Here is a 24,558-nt window from a genome sequence, read left to right on the forward strand (position 1 = left end):
CCCCCCCCCCCCCAACATATTAGGCGGCCTTACGCCAACATCCGTGGCTCTGTTTGACGTGGACCGTTAAAATTCCCGAGGTACTCGTGGGGACAGAGTGGAATGCAATATTATAAAACAAAAAGGAGATAGAAGGAGAAGTGAGTGAGCATCATGCCCAACAAGCACCACTGGAAGCGAGTGCTGAAATAAAGAGGACGCAAACGTTGGAACGGCTCAAAAAGCTTATCAACGAACTTCACGATTTCCTCCAGCCGAACATAAACATCCACAAAAGATAAAAGGCAAGATGGCTGGCATTGGTAATGTCTCCGAGAGGCTAAAAACTCTGGACGGAACACGAGTAACATACCAAGGTCCTACTGTTTCTGCTCCAGAAGTGGTGTCCATGCCATCAACGACGCGTAATCGGGCACTCACGGAGACAACAGTGCAGGACACCAAGATTGACGATGAAAAAGAATCTATCACTGTAGATAAGCTCGACATCCGCAAGGCCAAACGCAGACAGTGTACATCACCAGGATGCGAGATAAAGGAGGTGGAAAGGGGGAAGGAGGCAGGGCCTACTCCACCAATCAAGAAGGCAGCTCAGCCTCCCGAGACCACAGACTGGAAGCTGATTGACAATAAGAAGAAGCAAAGGCAATGCAAAACGCAGATCTTGAAACAACAGCCACAATGAAAAAAAGCATCGATAATGAGTGATTAGGCCCGACGAGTGCGTCGGGCCTAAATCGGGCAACAATCAGTGGATTATTGGCCCGAAGGATAAGGAGAAGTATGCGGAAATCCTCAACCGGGTAAAGAAGGATGGTTCCTACTTACAGGTCAGTGAATGCGTCGATAAGATCCGGCGTATAGCTACTGGAGATATGCTGATTATTCTAAGCAGGAAGACAACTGATGGAGCCCCTCAGCTATAATCCACCATCGCCGATCTCCTCGAAGAGAAGGAAGAGGTGCTCAGTAAGAGGTCATTAGAAGATCTCGAGATTGCAAATCTCGATGAGGATACATCGAAGGAGTACGTCCTCCAAGCTCTACGAAGAGTGGCAGGCGAGCAGCACGCAATAGGTCCTGAGGCTATCAAATCTTTGCGTGGGGCATATGGATGAACCCGGACTTCATTAGTGACACTTGCAACAACCACTGCGAAAACATTCCTTGGGAAACATGGGAAGATCAAGATAGGTTGGGTGAATTGCCACGTAAGAAGAGTGGAGAGGCCGATCAAGTGCTTTAAGTGCTGGCACTATGGACATCTCACCACCAAGTATACGAGCACGGTCGATTGATTGAAACTCTGTGTGAAGTGTGCAGGTGGTGGTCATAAAACTATGGACTGCGAGAAAGAACCACGGTATACCGTGTGTACTGAGACAGGCAATTCAGAAAATTGTGCCCACATTACTAGTAGCAGTAGATGCCCGGCATATAAGGCGGCACTCCAGAAGCTCACAAATAAATGAAGATAATAAACGAAATAGCAACGCACTACAGCTCAACCTTAACCATCGTGAGGCCGCACACGATCAGCTCATGCAAACGGTGCGGGAGATGAAGTGGGACGTTGTCATGATCTCGGAACCATATCGACTTCGTGACACTCAATCCTGGATTACCGATGCCATCAAGAAGGCTATAATCTGGGCTTGTAGGAATCGGCCATTCCAGAGCATCATCAGTAATAATGTGCAAAATGACTTTATAAAATCTAAGGTTGCTGGCATGCATTTTTACAGCTGCTATGCTCCACCGACTCTGTACATTGGCGAATTCATAGACTTCCTAGATAGACGGACTGAGGACACGAAACAGCACTTTGCCGTGGCAATAGCCGGGGACTTCAACGCCTAAGCAGTCAACTGGGGACGTAAAGAGACGAACACCAGAGGGCTGTACAGGAAGCCATGTCATCGTTGAACATATTTCTGCTGAACAGCGGGGATGGACCGACTTGTATGGGGGGGAGGGGAGAGGCGAGTTCAACTGTGTACATTACTTTCGTAAGGAGTCATCTCGCAAAGGTGAACTGTTCATGGAGAGTCACTGATATTTACACTCGAAATGACCACCGGGCGATACTTTAGGAGACATGTTCTGGCCAGAGAATCGCCTTAACGCCTAAGAAAACTAACTGCATTGGCTGGAGGGGGAGCACTTTTGATCCTTTACCTTATTCAACAGCATCAGACGATTGCCCGATTAGTGGCAACAATGCTCCTGAGAAGGCGCACAATATCTTGAGGAGAGTGACCGAACCCTGCTATGCCACCATGAGCAGCAAGCATACCACTAACCAGCATGCACCGGTGTATTGGCGGAATAACACTATCGCCGTTCTACAGAAGGAGTGTGATGCAGCCAAGAGATTGTCTCAGCATGGGCGACCGAAGTCGAACTTTGCAGAGTTACGATAAAATATAAAAAGACACGCCGGAAGCTTAGCAAAACCATCAAGTGCAGTAAAAATCAATCTTGGAATGAGCTCTTTGCTGACGCGGAAGGCGATCCGTGGGTTAGATAATACAAGGTGATGATGACGTGACTTAAAAGTTAACCAATGCCGTCGCTAACGTGCCCTATGATCATGAAGAAAATTGCCAAGGTGCTATTCCCGCAACAGTCAGAATTTCACTGTACTGGCGAAAAAGAAGGAGAGATGAGAGTTCCACTAATTATTATACGAAAGGAGAACTGATGGAAGCCAGCAATAAAATGGGTATCACCAGGGCCCCTGAGCTGGATGGAATGTCCAATATCATTCTAAAGTCAGCTATCCATGTAATGCCAAAGCGGTATCTGGATGTAACGCATACAACGAGTGTCTCAGGGAAGGCATGTGGAAGCTGCAGAGGCTCGCGTTGCTACCGAAAGGGAAAAAGCCACCAGACCAACCCTTCTCATACGATCCTCTCTGTATGCTTGATACCGCTGGTAAGATTCTTGAATGCATCGTTATACTTATAAGGTTTCCATAAAGGCCGGGTCACCGTAGACGCCATTAACCTTGTCGTCGACTCCGCCAGGGACGCGATTTCAGAAACACGATAGTTTAATGGAACAAAGAAGTATTACTTGGTAGCGACATGAGATATCAACAATGCCTTCAACTCGGCCACATGGGACTGTATTATAAAGGCTCTTACGAAGTTCAATGTACCAGAATATATGCGGAGAATGGTCGACAGCTATTTCACCGGAAGGGTCCTTAAATATGATACTGAGCGTTCTAGTTCTGAAGAATATAGAGTCAACAGAAGATGGGCTGCTGAAGCTGACATTGCCGCGGGACATTAAACTCGTGGCAATTGCCACGACGTGGCAGTAGTAATCGTGGGTATATACTTGGAGGAGATCAACTCCATCTTCGACACGACGTCCGAGAGGATCTGTCACTGCATTGATAGAGTAAGTTGGAAACTGGCAGGACATAAGACAGAGGCTGTATTGATTACTGTGTCCGGCCGGGACAGAAGTGAACGAAGCCGCCGTGCACGCGTTTTTTACTTGGCCCCAGTTCACAATAATACGTAAGATCTGGGAGTCTGCAATTGGACGAAAGCTCCAGCCTGAGAATTTGGTAGAAGCCACGCTCTCATCGAAGGCAGCCTGGGAAGCAACGAACAACTTCGCAGCAGAAGAGGTTTTCTCGGGGGCGACTTGCAAGCCTTCGCTGTTCACGACGAAGCCGAGGTATTTTACCTCGTTTCGGCACAATACGCTCTTCTCACGGTTGATACTCAATCCGTGGTCCCTCAGTTTGTCGAGGACTTTCCCCAGCCACTCCAAGTGTTCCTCGAACGTACTGGATACGATGATGATATCGTCCAAGTACACGAAGACGTGGGGGTACATCTCTGGACCAATGATTTTGTCCAGCGCTCTCTGGAAGGTTGCAGGGGCGTTCGTCAAGCCGTAAGGCATGCGTTCGAACTGGAAAAACCCTCTTCCAGGTACCGTGAAAGCCGTGATTCCTTTAGCCTCTTCAGCCAGCGGAATCTGCCAATATGCCGAACTCAGATCGAGTGTCGAGATGTAATTGGCTTGTCTTAGCTCGTCCAGAATGCCTGTCATGTTAGCTACAGAGTAGGCATCCTTCTTCGTGACCTCATTTACCCACCGGAAATCGATACAGAACCGATATTTTCCATTGGGCTTCTTCACCATGACGACTGGACTGTTCCAATCGCTCTCTGATGGCTTAATGATGCCGTCCCGCAGCATATCATCTACTTCTTTCCACATCGCCAGTTTTAGGTGATGGGAAACCATTCTCACTTGCTGCCGTATCGGCTCATGACCTTCCACATCGATTTTATGTGCAGACAACCTCGAGATCGGGGGAGCCCCCTCTATCGCTGGAATTTTTGAATCCAGTAACTTCTGGAGGAGGCTGTGTTGGCCTTCCTCAGGTGTCCTTAGGCCGTTGCACACGGTTATGTGGCAGGCCCGTTCGACTGCTGCGAACTTGAACGAGTCTTCAGGCTTGTCTCTGAAGAACCAGGACTGGTCGAAGAAATCTATGACCATTCGTGCTTCTTTCAGGAAGTCTAATCCCAGTATGAAATCCTCGGACAGCGAGGCCATCCAGAGCGTTTCTACTGTTATCTCTCTTCCCCCTAATACCAGGGGTATTTTGGAAGCTTCTTTCACCACTTCGACCTGGCTGTTTGCCACCAGAACTCTTCTGGGTGAGATTCTTTTAGCGCTTATGCCAAGTTCGCTCAACAGCTCGATCCCTGCTTCTTCGGCGAAGGTGCGGGACGCGCCTGAATCCACTAGGCCGCGAATCTTCCTTCCGTGGATAGAGATGTCCACATGGAAAGCAAAAGCTTTGCCTTCTCTCATCGCCTGCCTCACGAACTCTAGGTTCGAGTTAACTTCCGGCGAGGCTAGCTTCAGGGGGTCCGTCATGGATTCCAGAGTGAGGCTTCCACTCTTCCTGCCATCTATGGGTGCCCGTACTTCTTCTTGAGGGGATTCAGTCTCCCCTTCTCTATCTTCAGCCTCCGAGAGCTTCTCTCGTATCGGTCTGGTTCCTTCAGTCCAAGGATGGTCCACCTCCTGTTTGACTGTTCTTTCCGAGACTATTGGCGGCGTGGAAACATTTTTGTTGCTTACGCTGCCGCTTCGGCGTTTCCCAGATTGCATCTTGGGTACTGTGGGAAATGCACTTCCTTCCTGCCACACACGTAGCAGAAGACTGTCCTCGGCTCTGTGCAGATGCGCCAGGAGTGTCCTTTCTGTTCGCAGTTGAAGCACATCATGCCCTGAGCATTTGCACGAGGTCTGGCCTGGCCAGAACCCCTACCCCTCCCAGAAGAAGCACCACGGCCTTGCAGGGCGTGTGCTACTTCTAGCTCCTCGAAGAAAACCCTTTCTTCGTCTTCTCTCTCTGGCCCTGAATCTCCATCTCCGGGGATTAGAGCCTTCAGCGCTGCTCTGTGGGGGTTCTTCTGTGTCCTCGAGCCTTTGTAAGCGAGGCTGGGACACAGAGACTCCTCTGGTTTCCTCGGGGGTTGCCATGTTTTTGCACAACTGTACAAAGTCTCTTGCCTCATTGCGTGTTTCTCCAGCGATTTCAGTGTGGAGTTTGCACTGATGCTATACCCGATCTTGTACTTCGGCAATGTATTGTGGTACATGTACGTCAGTTTCTGTGCCTCAGGCCATGGGGGATCCGTTCGTGCGAACAGACCTTTTAAATTCGCCATGAATTCCGCTACTGGCTCATCTTCGCCTTGGCGACGTGTGGCTATCTCTTCATGGAGAGCTACCTGATAGTCTAGCTCCCCAAAGTTCTCTCTGAATGCGTGGCACGCATCCTCCCATGAGTACACTTCCACCTGGCGATACCAGGTCAGTGCCACTCCTGACAGACACCCTCTCAAGACTCCTAGGAGGTCGTCTTCCTTGATTCGCAAGGTTTTCCTGGCGTCATCTACACGGGATATAAAATCCTCGACATCTTCATCCTTGCGTCCGGCGAACTCGACTTCCCACTTCTTCAAAGCCTCCAGGGCTTTTTGGGTGTTGAGGTATGTGTCCCGCCGGGGGCGGTATTCACCGTCACTGCTCTCCGAGGAGGTCCGAAAACGTCCTCATCTCGATGAGTTATTCCTCATCTCCTCGAATGGGCTCCTTCGGGGTGGCTGTTGCTCCTCTCTCCTCTCAGGCCTTCGCTGCGTTTTGGTCTGGTCTGGTCTTCCTCCAGAGGCCATTCCCATAGGGCCTATTCGGCCCCGTAGCTCGCTGTCTAATCTCTGCACCCGTTCCAACAGCTCTGCTGCCGTGGAAGTGGCTTCTGTTACCGTCACCCCGGGGGCTTCCCCTGTAGGCGTGGTGGCGCCACTAGCATTTCTGCTGCTCTCGCCACTCTTCTTCCCAGAGCCTGGGGGCCTACCCCTCTTCCGAGAAAGGGGGGGTGCTTCTAGCGTCCCAGAGCCCTTGATTCTCTCCTCCAGGAGCTTAATTTGGTTCAGGAGGGCCCTTAACATGGCCGGATTTGAAGACAGGCTCGTTGTTCCTTCTTCCTTCCCTCCGGGTGTCGCTGCGGGAGAAAAGAACTCGTCTTCCTCCACCCGAGTACGTGCCTTTGGGAGCGGCAGGGTCCAGTCTTTACTTCCTGGCTCTATCCGCCTCTTCCCTGATTCGGATTTGGTATCCGCCTCTTCGAGGTTATCCTCCTCGCCACGTTTCCTGCCGCTTCACCCTGGGGCTCGATGCTCCAGGATTTCGACGTACTCCCCCCCGGGGGGATCACTCTTCTCCGGTCGGGTTTCCCCTTCCGTGTTCTCCCTCGAGTCCCCTCTCGTCTGGGACTCGAGCTCCCTTTTAGTCGATTTTCTCGACGTTTCTTCCTCTGGGTTCACAGGCATTTCTCAAATGCAACAGAACTTCCTGATCGAGCAGCAGGTGTATTGCACCTAACGTCTCGTAGCAGAAAAAGAGCTTCTCGGGCTTCTGCAGCCCCTTTTATACCCGTTTCCCAAGAGTGGGAGGCTATCCCCACTCCGCCGCGCCGTCATTCGACAGCGCCTTCTCGATTTTACTCGATTTCCGCTCTCGAAGCTTCCCGCATACCTCTTGCTTACGACACCACCCCCAAAGCCTCGTAAAACTATTTCTTTTCGGGGAAGATCTTCCGATTTCCCCGCTTAATCTCCGCAGCGCCCTCTATTTCGGGTGCTCTGCTACTTCCCCAGATGCCCCGGGTGTCAACTGCGTGGAAAAACCCCGCTCTGTCCGCTCGGAACCCTCCGAGACGGGTTTCGAGGGCCTCCGCAAGTGGAAGAAATTTGAATTTCCCTCCTTTCGCACTTCTGTTCGAATTTTTCCGCGTTAAAATTCGAACTGTTCGCCGGTTGCTCGGATTCGGGTATAGTGGCGCCATCTGTTGGAATCCCCTCTCTCAAGGAGTTACCTTCAAACGGCGTGCCACGTATCGGCGTGGTTCCATCGGTCGGTATGTTTTACTGACCGCCGCTCTGACCACGGCAAGTTACCGACCAAGGATAAGTTACCCTGGCCAGTTACCCGTCGTGGAAATACCCGTCGGGGAGGCGTTAGATGTAGCCTACTACCCGATTTCGTGCTTTTAACACTCGGAGGTGTCAGAGCACGTGCCCGTGGAACTTTTGTGTGGGGCTTTCGCCCCTAACACTCGTTTTCCAGATTGTTCAGCCCTTCAAATGAAACTTACTCGCCCCATGGTCTTTTCAGACCACTTGAGCGCCTCTTCTCACCCTTTCTCAGGGCGCAGGTGGCCTTTTCAGGCCACTCTTCTCCTCAGCTTCCCCGGGGCACGATTCCTACACCAAAAAACATCTATTTCGTTGTGCCCAGTGCAGCTGTCCGGGACCATCCGTCCACTCTAGGTGGACCCTGGGCCCCTATTCTCCTCGGAGGGCTTTTCCTCCTCCTCCAGGTGCAACTTCTGCGCCCTTCGACGCAGGTTCCTGATCTCGCGTCTCCTCCTGCGAGTCTCCTCAGAGCGAAGGGACGATGATGCCCCCTCCCTCTGCCTTCTCTCCTTGGCCTCCTTCGCCTGAGCCTTGAGGATGTCCCGAGGGACATTATGGCCACGCTTGGGAATCCAAGGCCCCCGCCTCTTCTTCTCCTCCTGGCAGGGGATGCAGTTCCTGGTTTCCTTCCCAGGGCGTCCACACCTCCAACAGTAAACCGTCAGAGGTGCAGGGCAGTTCTTCCCCTCGTGTCCTGGTCGACGGCAGTTCCAGCACAGCCGTGCTGGCAGCAGGCTCACTCGGGCTCTCCTCTCACGGGTCTCCTCACCCCCACGAGCATCCCTCTCCAGTTTCGACCTCCTGTCGACGCTGCCACTGTCCACAGGAGTGCTCCTCTTGGGGATCTTCGGGGCGGTGAGAGGCCCCGCCGACCCTTCGGCTCCCTTCGCCAGGATCCCCTAGCGTATCTCCCTCTCCGTCTTCAAGGAGTCAGAGTCGGCAGGGCGTGAGGCCCTTTTCTCCCTCTGTCTAGGTTCCCTTCCCGTCGTCAGGTCCCTCTGATTCCTCGGCAGGGCCGAGGAGGTCGAAGGTCCCCGATTCAGGTAGGGGAGAAACTGTTTGGCCATCTTGGCGAGGAGCTGAGGGTTCGTGGCGAGCGCCTCAGCGACAGCCCGCGCCAGGGTGGCCGTAGCATCCTCGGGGGAAGAGGGTTCCCCCGTTGCCTTCTCCATCTCCTTCTGGAGCACCGCTTCCCGAGGTGGGGTGGGCGTAACCGCGGGCGTGCCTGTGGGCGTCGCCGCGGGCGTGGCTGTGGGCGTGGCCTCTGATGATGTGGGTGTCGCCGAAGGAGGCGGCGTAAGGACCGCTGCCGACACCTGCTCCACGAGGTCCACGTCCATCTTCTCCCCGAGTTCGGCGTTTATTAACTCCTCCAGGTCGCCCATCTCCTCATCCGAGAGCTCCCGATCTAAAAAATGCACTACAGGCAACTCGGGTAACTCTCGTAACACTAACGAGTCCCCCTCGCCCTTCGGCAACGGGGCCTCGTTGACTAACTCCTCGACCTCCATGTCAAGGTACTTCTCCTCTCCCTTAGGGTCAAACTCACCCTTGAGAGCCTCCTCGGCGGTCTCCACCACGTTCTGAGCCAGTTCGTCGAACACTTGGTCCTTGAGCATGGCTTCACCGGGTTGTTCACCACGTGCTACCANACTCGTCTTCCTCCACCCGAGTACGTGCCTTTGGGAGCGGCAGGGTCCAGTCTTTACTTCCTGGCTCTATCCGCCTCTTCCCTGATTCGGATTTGGTATCCGCCTCTTCGAGGTTATCCTCCTCGCCACGTTTCCTGCCGCTTCACCCTGGGGCTCGATGCTCCAGGATTTCGACGTACTCCCCCCCGGGGGGATCACTCTTCTCCGGTCGGGTTTCCCCTTCCGTGTTCTCCCTCGATTCCCCTCTCATCTGGGACTCGAGCTCCCTTTTAGTCGATTTTCTCGACGTTTCTTCCTCCGGGTTCACAGGCATTTCTCAAATGCAACAGAACTTCCTGATCGAGCAGCAGGTGTATTGCACCTAACGTCTCGTAGCAGAAAAAGAGCTTCTCGGGCTTCTGCAGCCCCTTTTATACCCGTTTCCCAAGAGTGGGAGGCTATCCCCACTCCGCCGCGCCGTCATTCGACAGCGCCTTCTCGATTTTACTCGATTTCCGCTCTCGAAGCTTCCCGCATACCTCTTGCTTACGACACCACCCCCAAAGCCTCGTAAAACTATTTCTTTTCGGGGAAGATCTTCCGATTTCCCCGCTTAATCTCCGCAGCGCCCTCTATTTCGGGTGCTCTGCTACTTCCCCAGATGCCCCGGGTGTCAACTGCGTGGAAAAACCCCGCTCTGTCCGCTCGGAACCCTCCGAGACGGGTTTCGAGGGCCTCCGCAAGTGGAAGAAATTTGAATTTCCCTCCTTTCGCACTTCTGTTCGAATTTTTCCGCGTTAAAATTCGAACTGTTCGCCGGTTGCTCGGATTCGGGTATAGTGGCGCCATCTGTTGGAATCCCCTCTCTCAAGGAGTTACCTTCAAACGGCGTGCCACGTATCGGCGTGGTTCCATCGGTCGGTATGTTTTACTGACCGCCGCTCTGACCACGGCAAGTTACCGACCAAGGATAAGTTACCCTGGCCAGTTACCCGTCGTGGAAATACCCGTCGGGGAGGCGTTAGATGTAGCCTACTACCCGATTTCGTGCTTTTAACACTCGGAGGTGTCAGAGCACGTGCCCGTGGAACTTTTGTGTGGGGCTTTCGCCCCTAACACTCGTTTTCCAGATTGTTCAGCCCTTCAAATGAAACTTACTCGCCCCATGGTCTTTTCAGACCACTTGAGCGCCTCTTCTCACCCTTTCTCAGGGCGCAGGTGGCCTTTTCAGGCCACTCTTCTCCTCAGCTTCCCCGGGGCACGATTCCTACACCAAAAAACATCTATTTCGTTGTGCCCAGTGCAGCTGTCCGGGACCATCCGTCCACTCTAGGTGGACCCTGGGCCCCTCTTCTCCTCGGAGGGCTTTTCCTCCTCCTCCAGGTGCAACTTCTGCGCCCTTCGACGCAGGTTCCTGATCTCGCGTCTCCTCCTGCGAGTCTCCTCAGAGCGAAGGGACGATGATGCCCCCTCCCTCTGCCTTCTCTCCTTGGCCTCCTTCGCCTGAGCCTTGAGGATGTCCCGAGGGACATTATGGCCACGCTTGGGAATCCAAGGCCCCCGCCTCTTCTTCTCCTCCTGGCAGGGGATGCAGTTCCTGGTTTCCTTCCCAGGGCGTCCACACCTCCAACAGTAAACCGTCAGAGGTGCAGGGCAGTTCTTCCCCTCGTGTCCTGGTCGACGGCAGTTCCAGCACAGCCGTGCTGGCAGCAGGCTCACTCGGGCTCTCCTCTCACGGGTCTCCTCACCCCCACGAGCATCCCTCTCCAGTTCCGACCTCCTGTCGACGCTGCCACTGTCCACAGGAGTGCTCCTCTTGGGGATCTTCGGGGCGGTGAGAGGCCCCGCCGACCCTTCGGCTCCCTTCGCCAGGATCCCCTAGCGTATCTCCCTCTCCGTCTTCAAGGAGTCAGAGTCGGCAGGGCGTGAGGCCCTTTTCTCCCTCTGTCTAGGTTCCCTTCCCGTCGTCAGGTCCCTCTGATTCCTCGGCAGGGCCGAGGAGGTCGAAGGTCCCCGATTCAGGTAGGGGAGAAACTGTTTGGCCATCTTGGCGAGGAGCTGAGGGTTCGTGGCGAGCGCCTCAGCGACAGCCCGCGCCAGGGTGGCCGTAGCATCCTCGGGGGAAGAGGGTTCCCCCGTTGCCTTCTCCATCTCCTTCTGGAGCACCGCTTCCCGAGGTGGGGTGGGCGTAACCGCGGGCGTGCCTGTGGGCGTCGCCGCGGGCGTGGCTGTGGGCGTGGCCTCTGATGATGTGGGTGTCGCCGAAGGAGGCGGCGTAAGGACCGCTGCCGACACCTGCTCCACGAGGTCCACGTCCATCTTCTCCCCGAGTTCGGCGTTTATTAACTCCTCCAGGTCGCCCATCTCCTCATCCGAGAGCTCCCGATCTAAAAAATGCACTACAGGCAACTCGGGTAACTCTCGTAACACTAACGAGTCCCCCTCGCCCTTCGGCAACGGGGCCTCGTTGACTAACTCCTCGACCTCCATGTCAAGGTACTTCTCCTCTCCCTTAGGGTCAAACTCACCCTTGAGAGCCTCCTCGGCGGTCTCCACCACGTTCTGAGCCAGTTCGTCGAACACTTGGTCCTTGAGCATGGCTTCACCGGGTTGTTCACCACGTGCTACCAAATAACGTCGAGCGTCAAAAGAATTCCGTCCGTACGGGATGAGGTTCGGAACGAAAAAGAACGCTCCTCGTGCTCGATACCCCGAATCCGACAGGACTTGGGGGTGGGGGATTAAAGGGCGCATCGCAATTAGGAAATCGCCACAGGTGGTCCCCCCTGGTAACATCCGACCTATATTTGCATAAAGGCCGTGACCTATAGACACCTGTGATGACCCGTCCATCACCGGCATTTAAACTTTCACCCGGGACTTGTCCCATAAAGTGGCGCCGCCCCGCTCACAGACTCAGGACTTCCGCGCCCGACGGTCGGTAATTCCGGCGGGAATTACCCTGTCTTACCGAGTGAACATAACTAACCGATAATTCAATTGTTTACTGGTCGTTTGCACTCGTTCTTTTCGATTTTCGGTCAGGGGAAAAATAAATCCGATGTCTCGGAACTTCCCACGCTGCTTTCTTCTTCCCTCGAAAATTTCTTCGTCGGGAGAGCTGCCCTCCGCCCTTCAGGGCTCATCCCCTGGGCGTGGGGGACGAACGGCTTTCAGGGCGATGGAAAGCCCGCTCCGGGGTGGAAAATTCGGCACTCCTCGCCTTCCGGTCGCGGAACGCTCGTCCTCGGGGAAAAGGAAAGGGCTGGAGCTGTCTGACCCCTCTCTCCCCGGATTATTCCTGGAATAATCGCTCACCCGGGGAAAACAAAAATGCTTATCCTCGGGGTCACTCGGCGAGTGGTTCTACTCCTCATTCCTGAGGTCTCTTTTTTTTTTCTCTATTGCTCCCTTTTGGCGTCATTTTGTAAGGGATTTCGGCTGGTGCTCCACCAGCAAAATATCCCCAACTACTTCGGCCTGCTCTATCGCTCAATGGTTGGGCGCCAGCTGGATTTTATCCGGGAAATCCAACGGTAAACCGGCCTCAGGGGCAAACTCGTCTACCCTGAGGACTTTCGTGGCGGGACTGTGGGTGCCGAGCCAGCATCAGTGTGACACGGTAGAGTGGGCGAGGTCCACCAATGTCGGAGCAAAATCCATTTCCCTACTCTGGGTATGTTCAACCCCAGAAGCTAACGAAATAGTTCTTTCAAGGGAAAACTCCCCTGTTTCCTCGTCCAAGACGTTCGAACCAGTCCATAACGCTTCCTATCGTTCTCCAGAGGGCTCGAACCTGGAGAAGCTGCGGATTACCTGCGAATCCTTCTCACCCCGCAGGGCGCCGAACACTGAGAGGCGGATGCGACCTCGGCCCCTGGAGACTATCTCACTGGCCGAGAGTCCACTCCAACTAACCGCAATGCTCGGTAAAAGCAATCTCATTGCGGGTCAACACCCGGAGTACTAGTCCTGGAGACACGCGAAGTCGGATGTCCAGGAGTCTCCATTACTCCCCATCCACGGACTCCCGCACTCTCCATTCCCTTCGTCACGGGTCATGAATCCCTGGAATCACGGAACGAAGCATTCCATGACTCCAAAGCAATTCCGTTCTTTGCGTATGGGACGCTGAGCGTCCCATTCTCTCGCTGTCTCTGACTCTCAGAGACAGCGTCCCCTTAAGAACCCTTACGGGTTCAAGCCACTACCAACTATCATCGAGGACCGGACAATGCCATCCGCTCGAATCAAGCGCCTGTCATCCACTGTCTCGAAATCTCCTAGGGCCTTCTACCCCTAGTCTGAACATCTCACCGGCGGTGGGTCATCCGTTACCCCACCACCACCAATCAGCTCGACGGCAATCGAGGGGGCGCTAGTCCTCTCACCTAGCCGTTGGTCCCTAGGCTAAGTCGATAGTGCCTCGAGAGTCGCCTAGTTGGAACGCCTGTACATCGGCCCTGAACTCCCTAACACAGCTGGGCGAGTTTCTAGATATGGCGACAGGGTATCGACAGCCTACAGTAATACCGAGGGGCGCGGCTACGCCCAGCCGCGCATCTCAGTATTAGTGTTTCATGGTCTTCTCACCTTCCGAGCGGCCCTCGGCCGTCGTCAGATGTCTCTCTCATCTTCGGCTTAGCTTCTGCAGCTAGCCGCTAGATGTCGTTCCTTGCCTTTCTCTCTCTCTTTTAGGTCTTTCACTTAATATCTCTTATTTTTCCGCAGGGTAATATATTTACCCCGGAACGAGATAAAATCTCGTTACAGAACTCAGAAGTGATGAACGCGCGCGCAAAGCTGCAGAATAGATGATAAATCTATTGGAACCGCCTGCCTACACCTAATCCTTCAGTGAGACAGGGGGACGGATACTAGATGGAAATAAAGTGAAAGAGCAAAAAACTAAAACCTCTCTTGCGAAGTAGTACATAACGTTGGTGCCACCGGGGAACCGAAGGTTAGAAGAATTCCGTGATGAGCTTTTTAGTGGGGCAGGGCTGACACAGAGTGTGACAAAAATTCACTATCTTGCGTAAACATTTTCTCTAAGATCCTCGGAAAAAAAACCCACACACACAAACATATCTTAAAAAACGTATCAGGATGATTTTAGGGATCATGAAACGCCGACAAATCATGAAAATTTCACATTCGATTTTTGGAGTAATTACAATAAGTTTCTCTCTTTGGGTCCGGAAGTTAGTAAAATCACTATTGAAAATAATTCAAATAAAAAGTTAGAATGCTGAAAAAACAGAATGAAGCATGTTCGAATCATGTACACATAACCTACAGTTTCACGTGTCTCGAGAACGTAACTGACCGAACTACACTTCATTAATCATCACGTGTAACTACAGGACGTCCCATAGCATGTGGCAAAAGTAAATTCCGAATATCTTGAATACGGTTGAACGTAAATAATTGTTTTTTTTTATTGCACAAAGAACACTCGGAAAATAATAATGCAATTTCTTCCGAGTGTCCACCATCACTTGTACTATAGAACTCTATCCCACGTTCAAAGCTATATTCGAACGCTATATTCTATTCCCATAAATAATGCGAGCTTTTTGAGAAAACCCCACAAGCAAAAATCACAGGGATTTAAGACAGGACTGTGACGTGTTCTTTCCATGCCCCCGTGGGCATACCTAATGTTAACATAGGAGTGAAAAAAATATTTCGAATACTCCAGTAGTCCTGTGTGGGGCGATCAGGATGCTCATGCTTCCTATCGTCTGTTGTGCCGTCCTAATCAAATTTCTCAATTAACTCGAAACTACCCAGGGATTAGTGAAAAAATACGTGAATTTTCAACAAACGAAAAATATTTTTTGGTTAGTTCGTTCAATCACTCTATTTATCGTCAGAGATTCAAACGAGACTCTCGAATGTGAGTGCTATACTCAGAATGACATGCTCCTATTGCTGCAGTAGCCGTACCCCTCTTCGGTAATGTGTAATATGATTTAATGAGAAATGATCATTCTTCAATAATTATATTTTCCATTCTAAGGTGTAATTTGCGAGGGACTGATGTGTGAATAAAATTTGCAGAGAGTTTTCCTTTCAGCCGTATATTAGACTTCAGATTACACTGTCAACTTGCAGCATACTAAGCAATTTATTATGATCACATGCTATGGGATACCTTGTACATATTGATAATTCACGTGTCTCGAGAACCTAGCTGAGTAATTCACCTCCAGCCAAAAGATTGAGAAGGAAAAAATTCTATCAATAATTAATAAAGTTAATGGCAATAATTAATAAAATGAATGGCATGTCGTATCCATGAACATATCAATTCGATTAACTAGAATCATATCTACTCCGAGTGAAAAAAATATGAGAGGTGTTTTGTTCGAAATTCGATAAAGAAAAAATTAATATAACTATTTTTACTATTTGAGTCATATTTTTGAAGGTATATTGAAATAACCAAGAATTCAACGGTTTTATTTGTTTAAATAATGGTTTGGATCGGAGCTGAACAATTCTTTTCCATATGTGCGTTATTTAAATCCTAAAGAATAGTTCGAAAAACGTGGAGAAAAAAAAATATATAAAATTCGTACGTGGCACGATAATTTTTCAAGACTCACGCCATGTCTTCCTGCGATTGTGTCAGATACGAATACTTTGGTGACCCCCTATTACGCCCCAGCGTAGTGAGTAGCACTTTAATTTTTGGAGAGACTCTCACGGAATTGTCGTACATTTTTCTCTCCATGTGAGATATGTTTCTCAAGACATTTGACCCTCGCGAAGTATAATCGTTACGACGTTAAACTCTAGCGTGGTATGACCCTTGCAACGTTTGATCCTCGCCAAAATGATTCTTCAGATTTTTTAAATTCTAAACCAAGTGCTGCTACTCGTGATTTTTATAACTTAATCTCCTCCATTGACGATGATTAAATCTCACTATCTGGCAACCCTGACTGAGCGGAAATTTAAAAAATCTCCTCGTGTTGCACATACAGTTACACATCCTGATCGTGCAAGAAAAGAGGATTCCGACTGTAATAGTTTGCATTTGCTTCGTGATCAGACAGAAGAAAGTACGCACTTCCCTCGCCGTACTTATAAAACAATAGTATATTTCTAACATACCATCGAGTGGAAGCGAAATGTGTACTTTACGCCCGCCCTGGTGAAAAGTGGCAGCTCTGAGGAATATGAGGTTCACAGGTCTAACCGAAGGCGAGATGCGTTAACTCTCTTTCATGAAGAGCATTTCACAAATTTTTAGGCACTTTTCATAAGGATTGGCCGTCTCCACTCTGTCGCCCAAATAATGATTCATTCCGACTTTCACAAAAAACTGTTAATGCATTGTTGTGAAACTGTGTCGGAAAGTGAAGTATGACTCGAACCTCACCTGTGGCTCGCCCTGTAAACTTCACATTCATCAAGAATTTAATTTCACTGTGTGAATATACTAATGTAAACAATCTATGATTTTGTTTCGCTCTTGCATAATACAATAATTTGTGTAAGAAGAAATCAATATTTTATTTTAAAGTCATTAGTAATGGACACAGAAAAAGATACGTGGTAATGTATCGGTAACCATTATCTTTAGATAGTTCCATGTGGGGCTGGAAGAATTTTACCTGTTTGTGATTTTTCTCGTTTCTTAACAACAACTCCCGCCAATAATCGATGTTGTGAATTCCTGGTGCTTCCTCCTGATGTAGTTTTACTTGTACTGTGTGGTTTCTGCAGTTCTTGCTTCAATCTCTCATTCAGAGATGCTTCTTGAAGGTGGGCTACCCTTGCCTTGAAGTCACGCATTTCTTCTTCTTCTTCCAAACATTTCTTTCGTTCTTGCTCGAGTTTTGTACGATCAACGAGATCCAAGAACTCAACTTCATCATCGTCCAGACCTTTTATCATGTTTTCTGCATTCATACCAAAAATTATTAGACGATTATTTTATTGTTTCAACTCATACGCTAAGATATTTTTGATAATTAGAGGTTCAAGTGGTTAACCTTGTCAACTAGTATGAACTCGAAGGCAAGGAACATCTATAGGAATTCACTTTTTTCTTCTTCACATAATGATTTGAGATTTGTTCTCTACTTTTGAGACATTAGATATTCTTATATTTTATATTTTTGAGAACCGACTGTAATGGTTAGGTGGGTGAGGTGTTGCTCCGGCGGACATCCAAGCTAGGCAGCGTTGAGCTGGGTTAGTACTTGGATGGGTGACCGCTTAGGAACGCCTCACTCGCACAAAAATTGCGGGCGGTAGGTACGGTGTAGCGGCCTAGTGTCTCCATCTAGTCAGTGTGACAGATGGATATATTAGGGCACTGCACAATCGGCCGGCTGTGCGACTGGGGTTTTATATGGTTTTCCGTGCAGTTCTAGCTCGAATGGGGCACAGCTAAGAGTAAGACGGACATGATACCGCAGATAACAATGAGAGGGAAAGAAAGGAGGGGCGGCAGGCTAGAGGAGGGGTTTCAAATCGAGAATTGCTTCGATAAAACCAATGAAATAGAATATATATATATATATATATATTTTTTTTTTTGAGATATTAGGTATGCGACTCAATTTTTACAGATTTTTCAGTAAATTTATTTAATATAAAAAAATAGAGAACAACGAACTTAATCTTGGAAATATTGTCCATCGTTTTCTATGACCTTGCGCCATCTCTCAGGTAACATTCGAATGCCGTCGCGAAAGAAACTTGCAGGCTTCCAGGCGATAAATTCATCGATGAATTTATGTACATCGTCCAGCGTTTTAAACTATTTATTCACTAAGGCGTGCTGCATGGACCGAAACAAGTGATAGTCGGATGGGGCCAAGTCTAGTGAATATGCCGCATGCGGGAGAACTTCCCATCCCAAGTTCAAGAGGGTCTTCTGAGTCGCGCGAGCAATGTGAGATCGAGCCTTGTCATGCACCAGTATGACTTGCCGGCTTCCTTGCCCAGTAAATGGCCTTTTCTGATCAAGTTCTTCGCTCAGTTTGTTCAGTTGTCGACTGTAGCGATCCGCAGTCACCGTCTGACCTGTTTCTAGGGGTTCGTAATAAAGCACACCTTTCATGTCCCACCAGATACACAGGAGAATCTTCTTTAAGTGGATGTTTTGTTTCGGCGTCGATGTACTGGATTGTCCGGGATCTACCCACGACTTTTTACGTTTGGGATTCTCTTTTGACCTAGGTTGTGTTCGATCAACACATGTGGGACCCACCTTCCAAGTTTTTGGTTTTTTCCCATTTGACGTAAACGCTTAGAAATAGCTGTTCGGGTGACTCCTAACTAAGCTGCAAGCTCTTGTTGCATTTGNGTACTGGATTGTCCGGGATCTACCCACGACTTTTTACGTTTGGGATTCTCTTTTGACCTAGGTTGTGTTCGATCAACACATGTGGGACCCACCTTCCAAGTTTTTGGTTTTTTCCCATTTGACGTAAACGCTTAGAAATAGCTGTTCGGGTGACTCCTAACTAAGCTGCAAGCTCTTGTTGCATTTGCGTTGAGTCTTCATCGAGTAGAGCTTGCAATTCCGCATCTGTAAACTTTCGAGGCTGTGCAGGACGCGGCTGGTCACTCAGATCGAAATTAGCACTTCTAAAACGTTTGTACCAATAATTACACGTTTCATAAGATACAACGTCGGCACCAAAGACACTACACATTGATTCCCGTGCTTCAGAAGCATTTTCTCCTTGTTGGAACTCGCATAAAATGCGGTGCCGAATGTGCTGTTCATCAGTTGCCATCGTAAACTCTGCTATTCTGAAAGGTCATGTAACTTACATAGACTTGTCGTTCCGTGTTCTGAAACCTTTTGCACGATCCTTTCAAAACCAGAAAAGACCGCGAATATATATCTATTTTAAATATAATTTTAAGCTCGAAGAAAAAATCTGTGAAAATTAAGTCACACGCTTAATATGTACAGAGTAGAGCAGCGTATAAACCATATGGAAATTACCCGAAAATATTGAAAAATAGCATAAATACAATTTTTTTCGATGGTAATTCTGTTAAGCTGGATGCGTCATTATTTATGTCATTCCCAAATCAATCCCGATCATAATTATGGACCCATCACAATAGCAATCGACAACCCATCCGAAAAGGGTCCATGACCCCAAATTTACGTTACAGTAAGAGGGGTGGGGGGATTTAAATAATGAAGCATGTATTAGGCATAGAGTCATGGACAATCAGTGCATGACTCTATGCCTGAAGAGTACATAATTATTCCGCGACTTGAATTGGATAACACGTAATTGTACGATGCATTTCAACGCATTCAAATCCTTCTGGTTTCTATAAAACCTAATTTAAGCCGTGGGTCTCAAGAATGATCTGTCATATGGGTATCTGATCGATTCAGATAATTTTACTTGACACATAATCAGTACTTCATCAAGGCGAAAAAATTGACGCATGATCAGGTACACCACAATCAGGTCTTGTCGATCCTCTCACTGAAGAGTGTGCTTATGATGAGTACATAACTATGATTGCAACTGATTTCGGGAACACATAAATCGAAGAGTCATTTTCCGCTCAAACTCTTTGAATCATGATCATTCACATGGACAATCAGTCCATGGCTCCATAGTTGCCAGATTTGGCGACTTGTTTAATTCGAAACATAGTCCAATTGGAAAAAATCGAAATAAATCAATATCAATTAGAAAAATGCCGTTAGAGCGGTAGGTCATCCAACGTTAAAGTGAATCAAATTTGACGGAAAGTGACGGAACTCCCGGTAGCTCGGTAGGTAGAGCACCAGACCGGCAATCTATGCATCGCGATTTTAAACCTCGCTGTGGCATTCCTCATTTTTTTCCGAAATTTATTCACAAACATCATAGTTGCCAGATTCGGCGAGTTGTCTCCAAAATATTTGGGGACAAACATGGCTCTGTGTCTGAAGAGTACATAATTACTCCGTGACTCGAATCGGATAACACATAATTCTATGATGCTATTTACATCCCTCTCTCTTCCATGGAATCTAATTCAGGCACGTTGGTCTCAGAAATGATCTGTAATGTGGGTTTTATTTGTGACACATAATCAGTAAACCATCAAAGGGAAAAAATGACGTATCATCAGGGACACCTCAATCAGGTCTAGTCGATCCTCTTACTGGAGGGTATTCTCATGACCAGTACATACTTATGATTCAACCTGATTTGCGGAGCACGTAAATCAAAGAGTCATTATCCGCTGAAACTCTCTGAGTCATAGTGTTTCACATGGACAATCAGTCCATGGCTCTGTGCCTGAAGAGTATATAATTACTCTGTGACTCGAATCGGATAACACATAATTTTTTTATGCATGTTTGCTTATTTAAACCCCCCTGTGCCTCCCTCTCTGTGCCCAATTCTTTGCATCCTATGGTTTTGAAGCAATCAGCTGTCACGAGTCTTGTCATCGCATTATCAATTAATTCTTTTAGAACAATAGACTTTTCTTGATAGTACAAAAACTCACACAATTTACACATGGATTGTAACGAATATGTGGGGATGTCCGTTAGGAACACCACCGAGACCTGAACAGAACCACCTCACGACAGGAAAAGTCTATCTGTGACCAATTAATTAGGGTGAGAGAGAGATTTTTGTTTCCCACTCCGATGGAGAATTTTTGAGTTTAGTTTTCCCATTCCGATGGAGAATTTTTAAGTTTAGTTTTCCCATTCCGATGGAGAATTTTCGAGTTTAGTTTTCCCATTCCGATGGAGAATTTTTGAGTTTAGTTTTCCCATTCCAATGGAGAATTTTCGAGTTTAGTTTTCTCATTCCGATGGAGAATTTTTGAGTTTCGTTTTCCCATTCTGATGGAGAATTTTCGGTTTAGTATTTTCCCACTCCGGTGTGGTAATTGTTGATTAGTTCATGATCGATAAATAATTTTTGAGGGCCCATAATTTGATCGAGAAGAAGGGCCATATTTAGAGTCATCCGGTCTTTTTGTGGGAATAACCCTTTCATAACTCTCGCGGAAATCATATAGGATTAATTGAAATATTAGCGCTCCAGAATTTTAGTTGGGTATTACGGGGTAAAATGGGTCTTTTTTTGAATGTTTTTGGAAGACTCACTTGGGGTAAGCGCAACCCTTAATCCCGGTGAATTGCCAGATTGCCTCAGAGTTTCGGGGGGAAACGTTTATTTTATTTGTTTTTGAAATAACTATTAGTAATTAATTATTAATTTTGCCTCGTAAATCTCGGAGATTTGATCCGTGAGGTGCATCTTAAATGTTTAGAATCGATCGAGTCTCCATCCGCTCTAAAAATAATTGTTAGGAATTAATTTGATTTAATTTTTTATTTGAATTTACGCATGCGAAAATCCCCGAATTTATTCGGTGGCTCCCTTAGAGGTCTCCCTTTGAGGAGAAACTATCTCCACCAATGAGCGCTCAGCATGGTTGGTCAGAAATTCCGAGGGCCCGATGTGCCGCAGCACTGCCCTCCGAAACCAGTTCCGCGTTGACCGCCATCAAGAAGTAGTCGCGTGTGAACTTCTGTGTGCCCACACCGCAATTGTACAATTTGGATTATTGTGCCTTTCGGAGAAGCTGTAAAGATTAAGGATGGTCCGAAAAGGGAAGAGAACCATTAAACATGGAAAAACAGTGAGTATTCTGGAATTTTTCCCCTAATTTCGAGCCATTTCCGGATGGCGTCGTTTTCCCCTTTATGGCGGTATCCCTCGCGTGGCCCTCAGCCACGTGCAGTGGTTGATCACCCCTCAAGTGGTATCTGGTGGCCCTGATTGGGCATTTTTTTGGCATTCTGTTGGGCATTATCCCTTATCCCGGATTTTTATGCACGTGTCCTTCCGATTTTTGGATCGGCAATTCCACCCAAATCGGGTCGGTAAAGAGTTCTCGCGCCTTCCAGATTATCCCGGTCATCTTTGAGATGATTATCGGGTTCAGTGAGTGTGTTTGGTCGGTAGTGGAATTTCTGCGTCTTTTCCCAGTCGAAATCTGACGATTATCGACTTGGGCTATTTCCTTCTCCCTCGCTCCTAGGGCGAGGAGTATCTCTATTATATCCTACGTAAAAATTGCGTAGAGTTTTTTCCCTCGCGGCACCCCGCTGACGCGCCGACGAGTGGTGGCTCTCGCTTCCCGTAAGTGTTCCGTCGTTTAAAATTCACTCTGGAGGTAAATTAATCCGGAGTGGTTCCCAATGATCCCAAAATTATAATTTCGGTTTCATGGGCTTCGCTTGACCTTCCCGAGCAAATTGGCTTCGGGTTTCTGAAAATTGACTCTACCCATTTTCTGCTACGGCGAGTTTAGTTTTAGCTAATTTTTATTTCCTTCCGCCGTACACTATACGTGTACTGGTGAGTTCATTTTCTCGCTCTCTCATTCTCACGGGGATTCGCATACCTTTTCCTTCATTTCCCGACATTCTCGAGTATTTCGGGATTAATCGATAATTTTCTTTATATTACTGTGTGAGGGATTTGATGACCTCACCTGTGGCCGAGTTAATCGAAGTATTATTTTCGGACTATATAGTAAACTTTAAAGTATTATTGTCAAATCATTATTTGTCATTTAATCAGTTCTTGTTATGAATCCTTTTTTTTTTTTTGGTGAGATCAATGCGAAGAGAAAATCATGTAAATTAACAATTTTTACAAATTTCAATAGTGAAACACGTAAGGACGATGTCGATTTCTTCTTTTTTGTAGTGTTGACCACCCAATACCCGTCTCCACCTTAAATCCACCCCTCTCTCCACAACCTAGCACACTGAGCGAACCAAGGACCGTTACCTTTCCCCAGAAATCTAGCAGTTAATAATGAGTGAAAATACGGCTTCCAACTCACCACTCCCATCAACAATCACAGTGTCATGGAGTTGCACATACCCGCGACTCCGGACTACCAGATTAATTCTCTCTCTCAACAATCAACAACCTTTACTGTCAAAAAATCTTATTCAGAAGTGGCTAAGAAAATCACCAAAGATTAGGGTATCATTGTTAAAGCGATCGATGGCATACTCATTCAGGAGTTTACTTTTGCCTTTCGTAAATTCATTAATCCCCGAGACATTACCCACCAAGACAAGTCGCTGGGACAGATTTGTTATTATTTCACCAGCAGATTGGTTTGGATTAGTTGGATTGGTTGGTTTCTCGTACGTAAACTCACTGAGAAACCAACAACATTGAACGTCAGAAAACACACTGTGGAAATAAGACCATACCACGTGCCTACCCAAAAGGTTGTTATCTCTCACGCTAATCCCCTCATACCAGATGAATTGATTATTGAACACATCAAAAGCCTTGGCATCAGACCCACGTCTAGCATCATCACCATCCAAACCGGCTGGAAGAAGCCTGCATATAAGCATATTCTTATATGGAGAAAATTCTTCTACATCCCAACTGATCAAACGCAACTCATTCAACCCAGTGCTCCAATCAACTTCGAAGGCACCAAGTATTGGATTTATCTGTCAACAAAGCAATTGATCTGCTTTCGTTGTCATGCTGAGGGGCATATTGCCAACAATTGCCGTGAATCCAACTCAGGGGAAAACAACAAAACGCCCTCTCCCCCTTCCGAGACTGAAAATTCTTCCCAACCATTAATGGAAGGGCCATCTCTCGATGTTCAACTCACTCAGGAACCAACGGCTCTGACCACCTGAGCACCTGTCGATAAAGTTAAACGCACTTCGTCAATAATCTCAGGGTCCACTATACCAGGGATCTCCCCTGACCTGATTGATGGGTCTTCCAATAGTCAATACTTATCTGATGAGGAAGAATATTCCACTCACAACAAACAAGTCCACAAGAAACCAAGAATTGAGGAGAGTACGAAATCTACAATCAGGAGCACAAGCAATAGCCGTAGTCGAAGCTCTTCCTCTCACAGAAAAATCCACGTCAGAATGCTAATTAATGCTGTCAAGGCGCAAATCCCCCAGTCAGAAGAATACCCTATCATTTGAGAACCTCGCGCAATTCCTCGAAGACGTGCAGGGTGACCCCTCCTTATCCATGATGGAGCATTCCGGGCTTCTTGAGGATGGTGACTGCAGCAAGAAGCGCGGTCACCAATCAGAAAGTGTGCCACCTGATTCTTTCCACACACCGCGATCTATCCAATGAGTTGAACACAACGGTTAAATCCACTCCTTCCTTCCTCGCGGAGATGGAAAGATGAAATCTTTATCTTCCCGAATCACAACGGAGCCTCGACTATCATCTGAAGACCCACCACCACCGATAGGGCCTCAAACGTCCGGAAGGAAACTCAGGATCCTGTACTGGAACTGTCGACGCTTCGATCAACGGTACCACGATCTTCAAATCATCGCCAAGGACGTTGACATACGC

At 48.2% G+C, this 24,558-nt stretch overlaps 1 protein-coding gene across 1 annotated transcript in view; it reads right to left on the reverse strand.

Annotated features, from left to right (window-relative positions):
* LOC107043607 (PSME3-interacting protein) overlaps nucleotides 1-24,558 on the reverse strand; it is a 264,201-nt gene that overhangs the window by 113,711 nt on the left and 125,932 nt on the right. Inside the window, exon 3 of the mRNA XM_015265170.1 lies at nucleotides 16,789-17,076. Coding sequence (XP_015120656.1) covers nucleotides 16,789-17,076 — 288 coding nt within the window. The remainder of the gene's footprint in view (nucleotides 1-16,788; nucleotides 17,077-24,558) is intronic.

The sequence above is a fragment of the Diachasma alloeum genome, unplaced genomic scaffold (assembly GCF_001412515.2).
Source record: "Diachasma alloeum isolate Michigan unplaced genomic scaffold, Dall2.0 Dall_scaffold_00604, whole genome shotgun sequence".
Classification (NCBI taxonomy): domain Eukaryota; kingdom Metazoa; phylum Arthropoda; class Insecta; order Hymenoptera; family Braconidae; genus Diachasma; species Diachasma alloeum.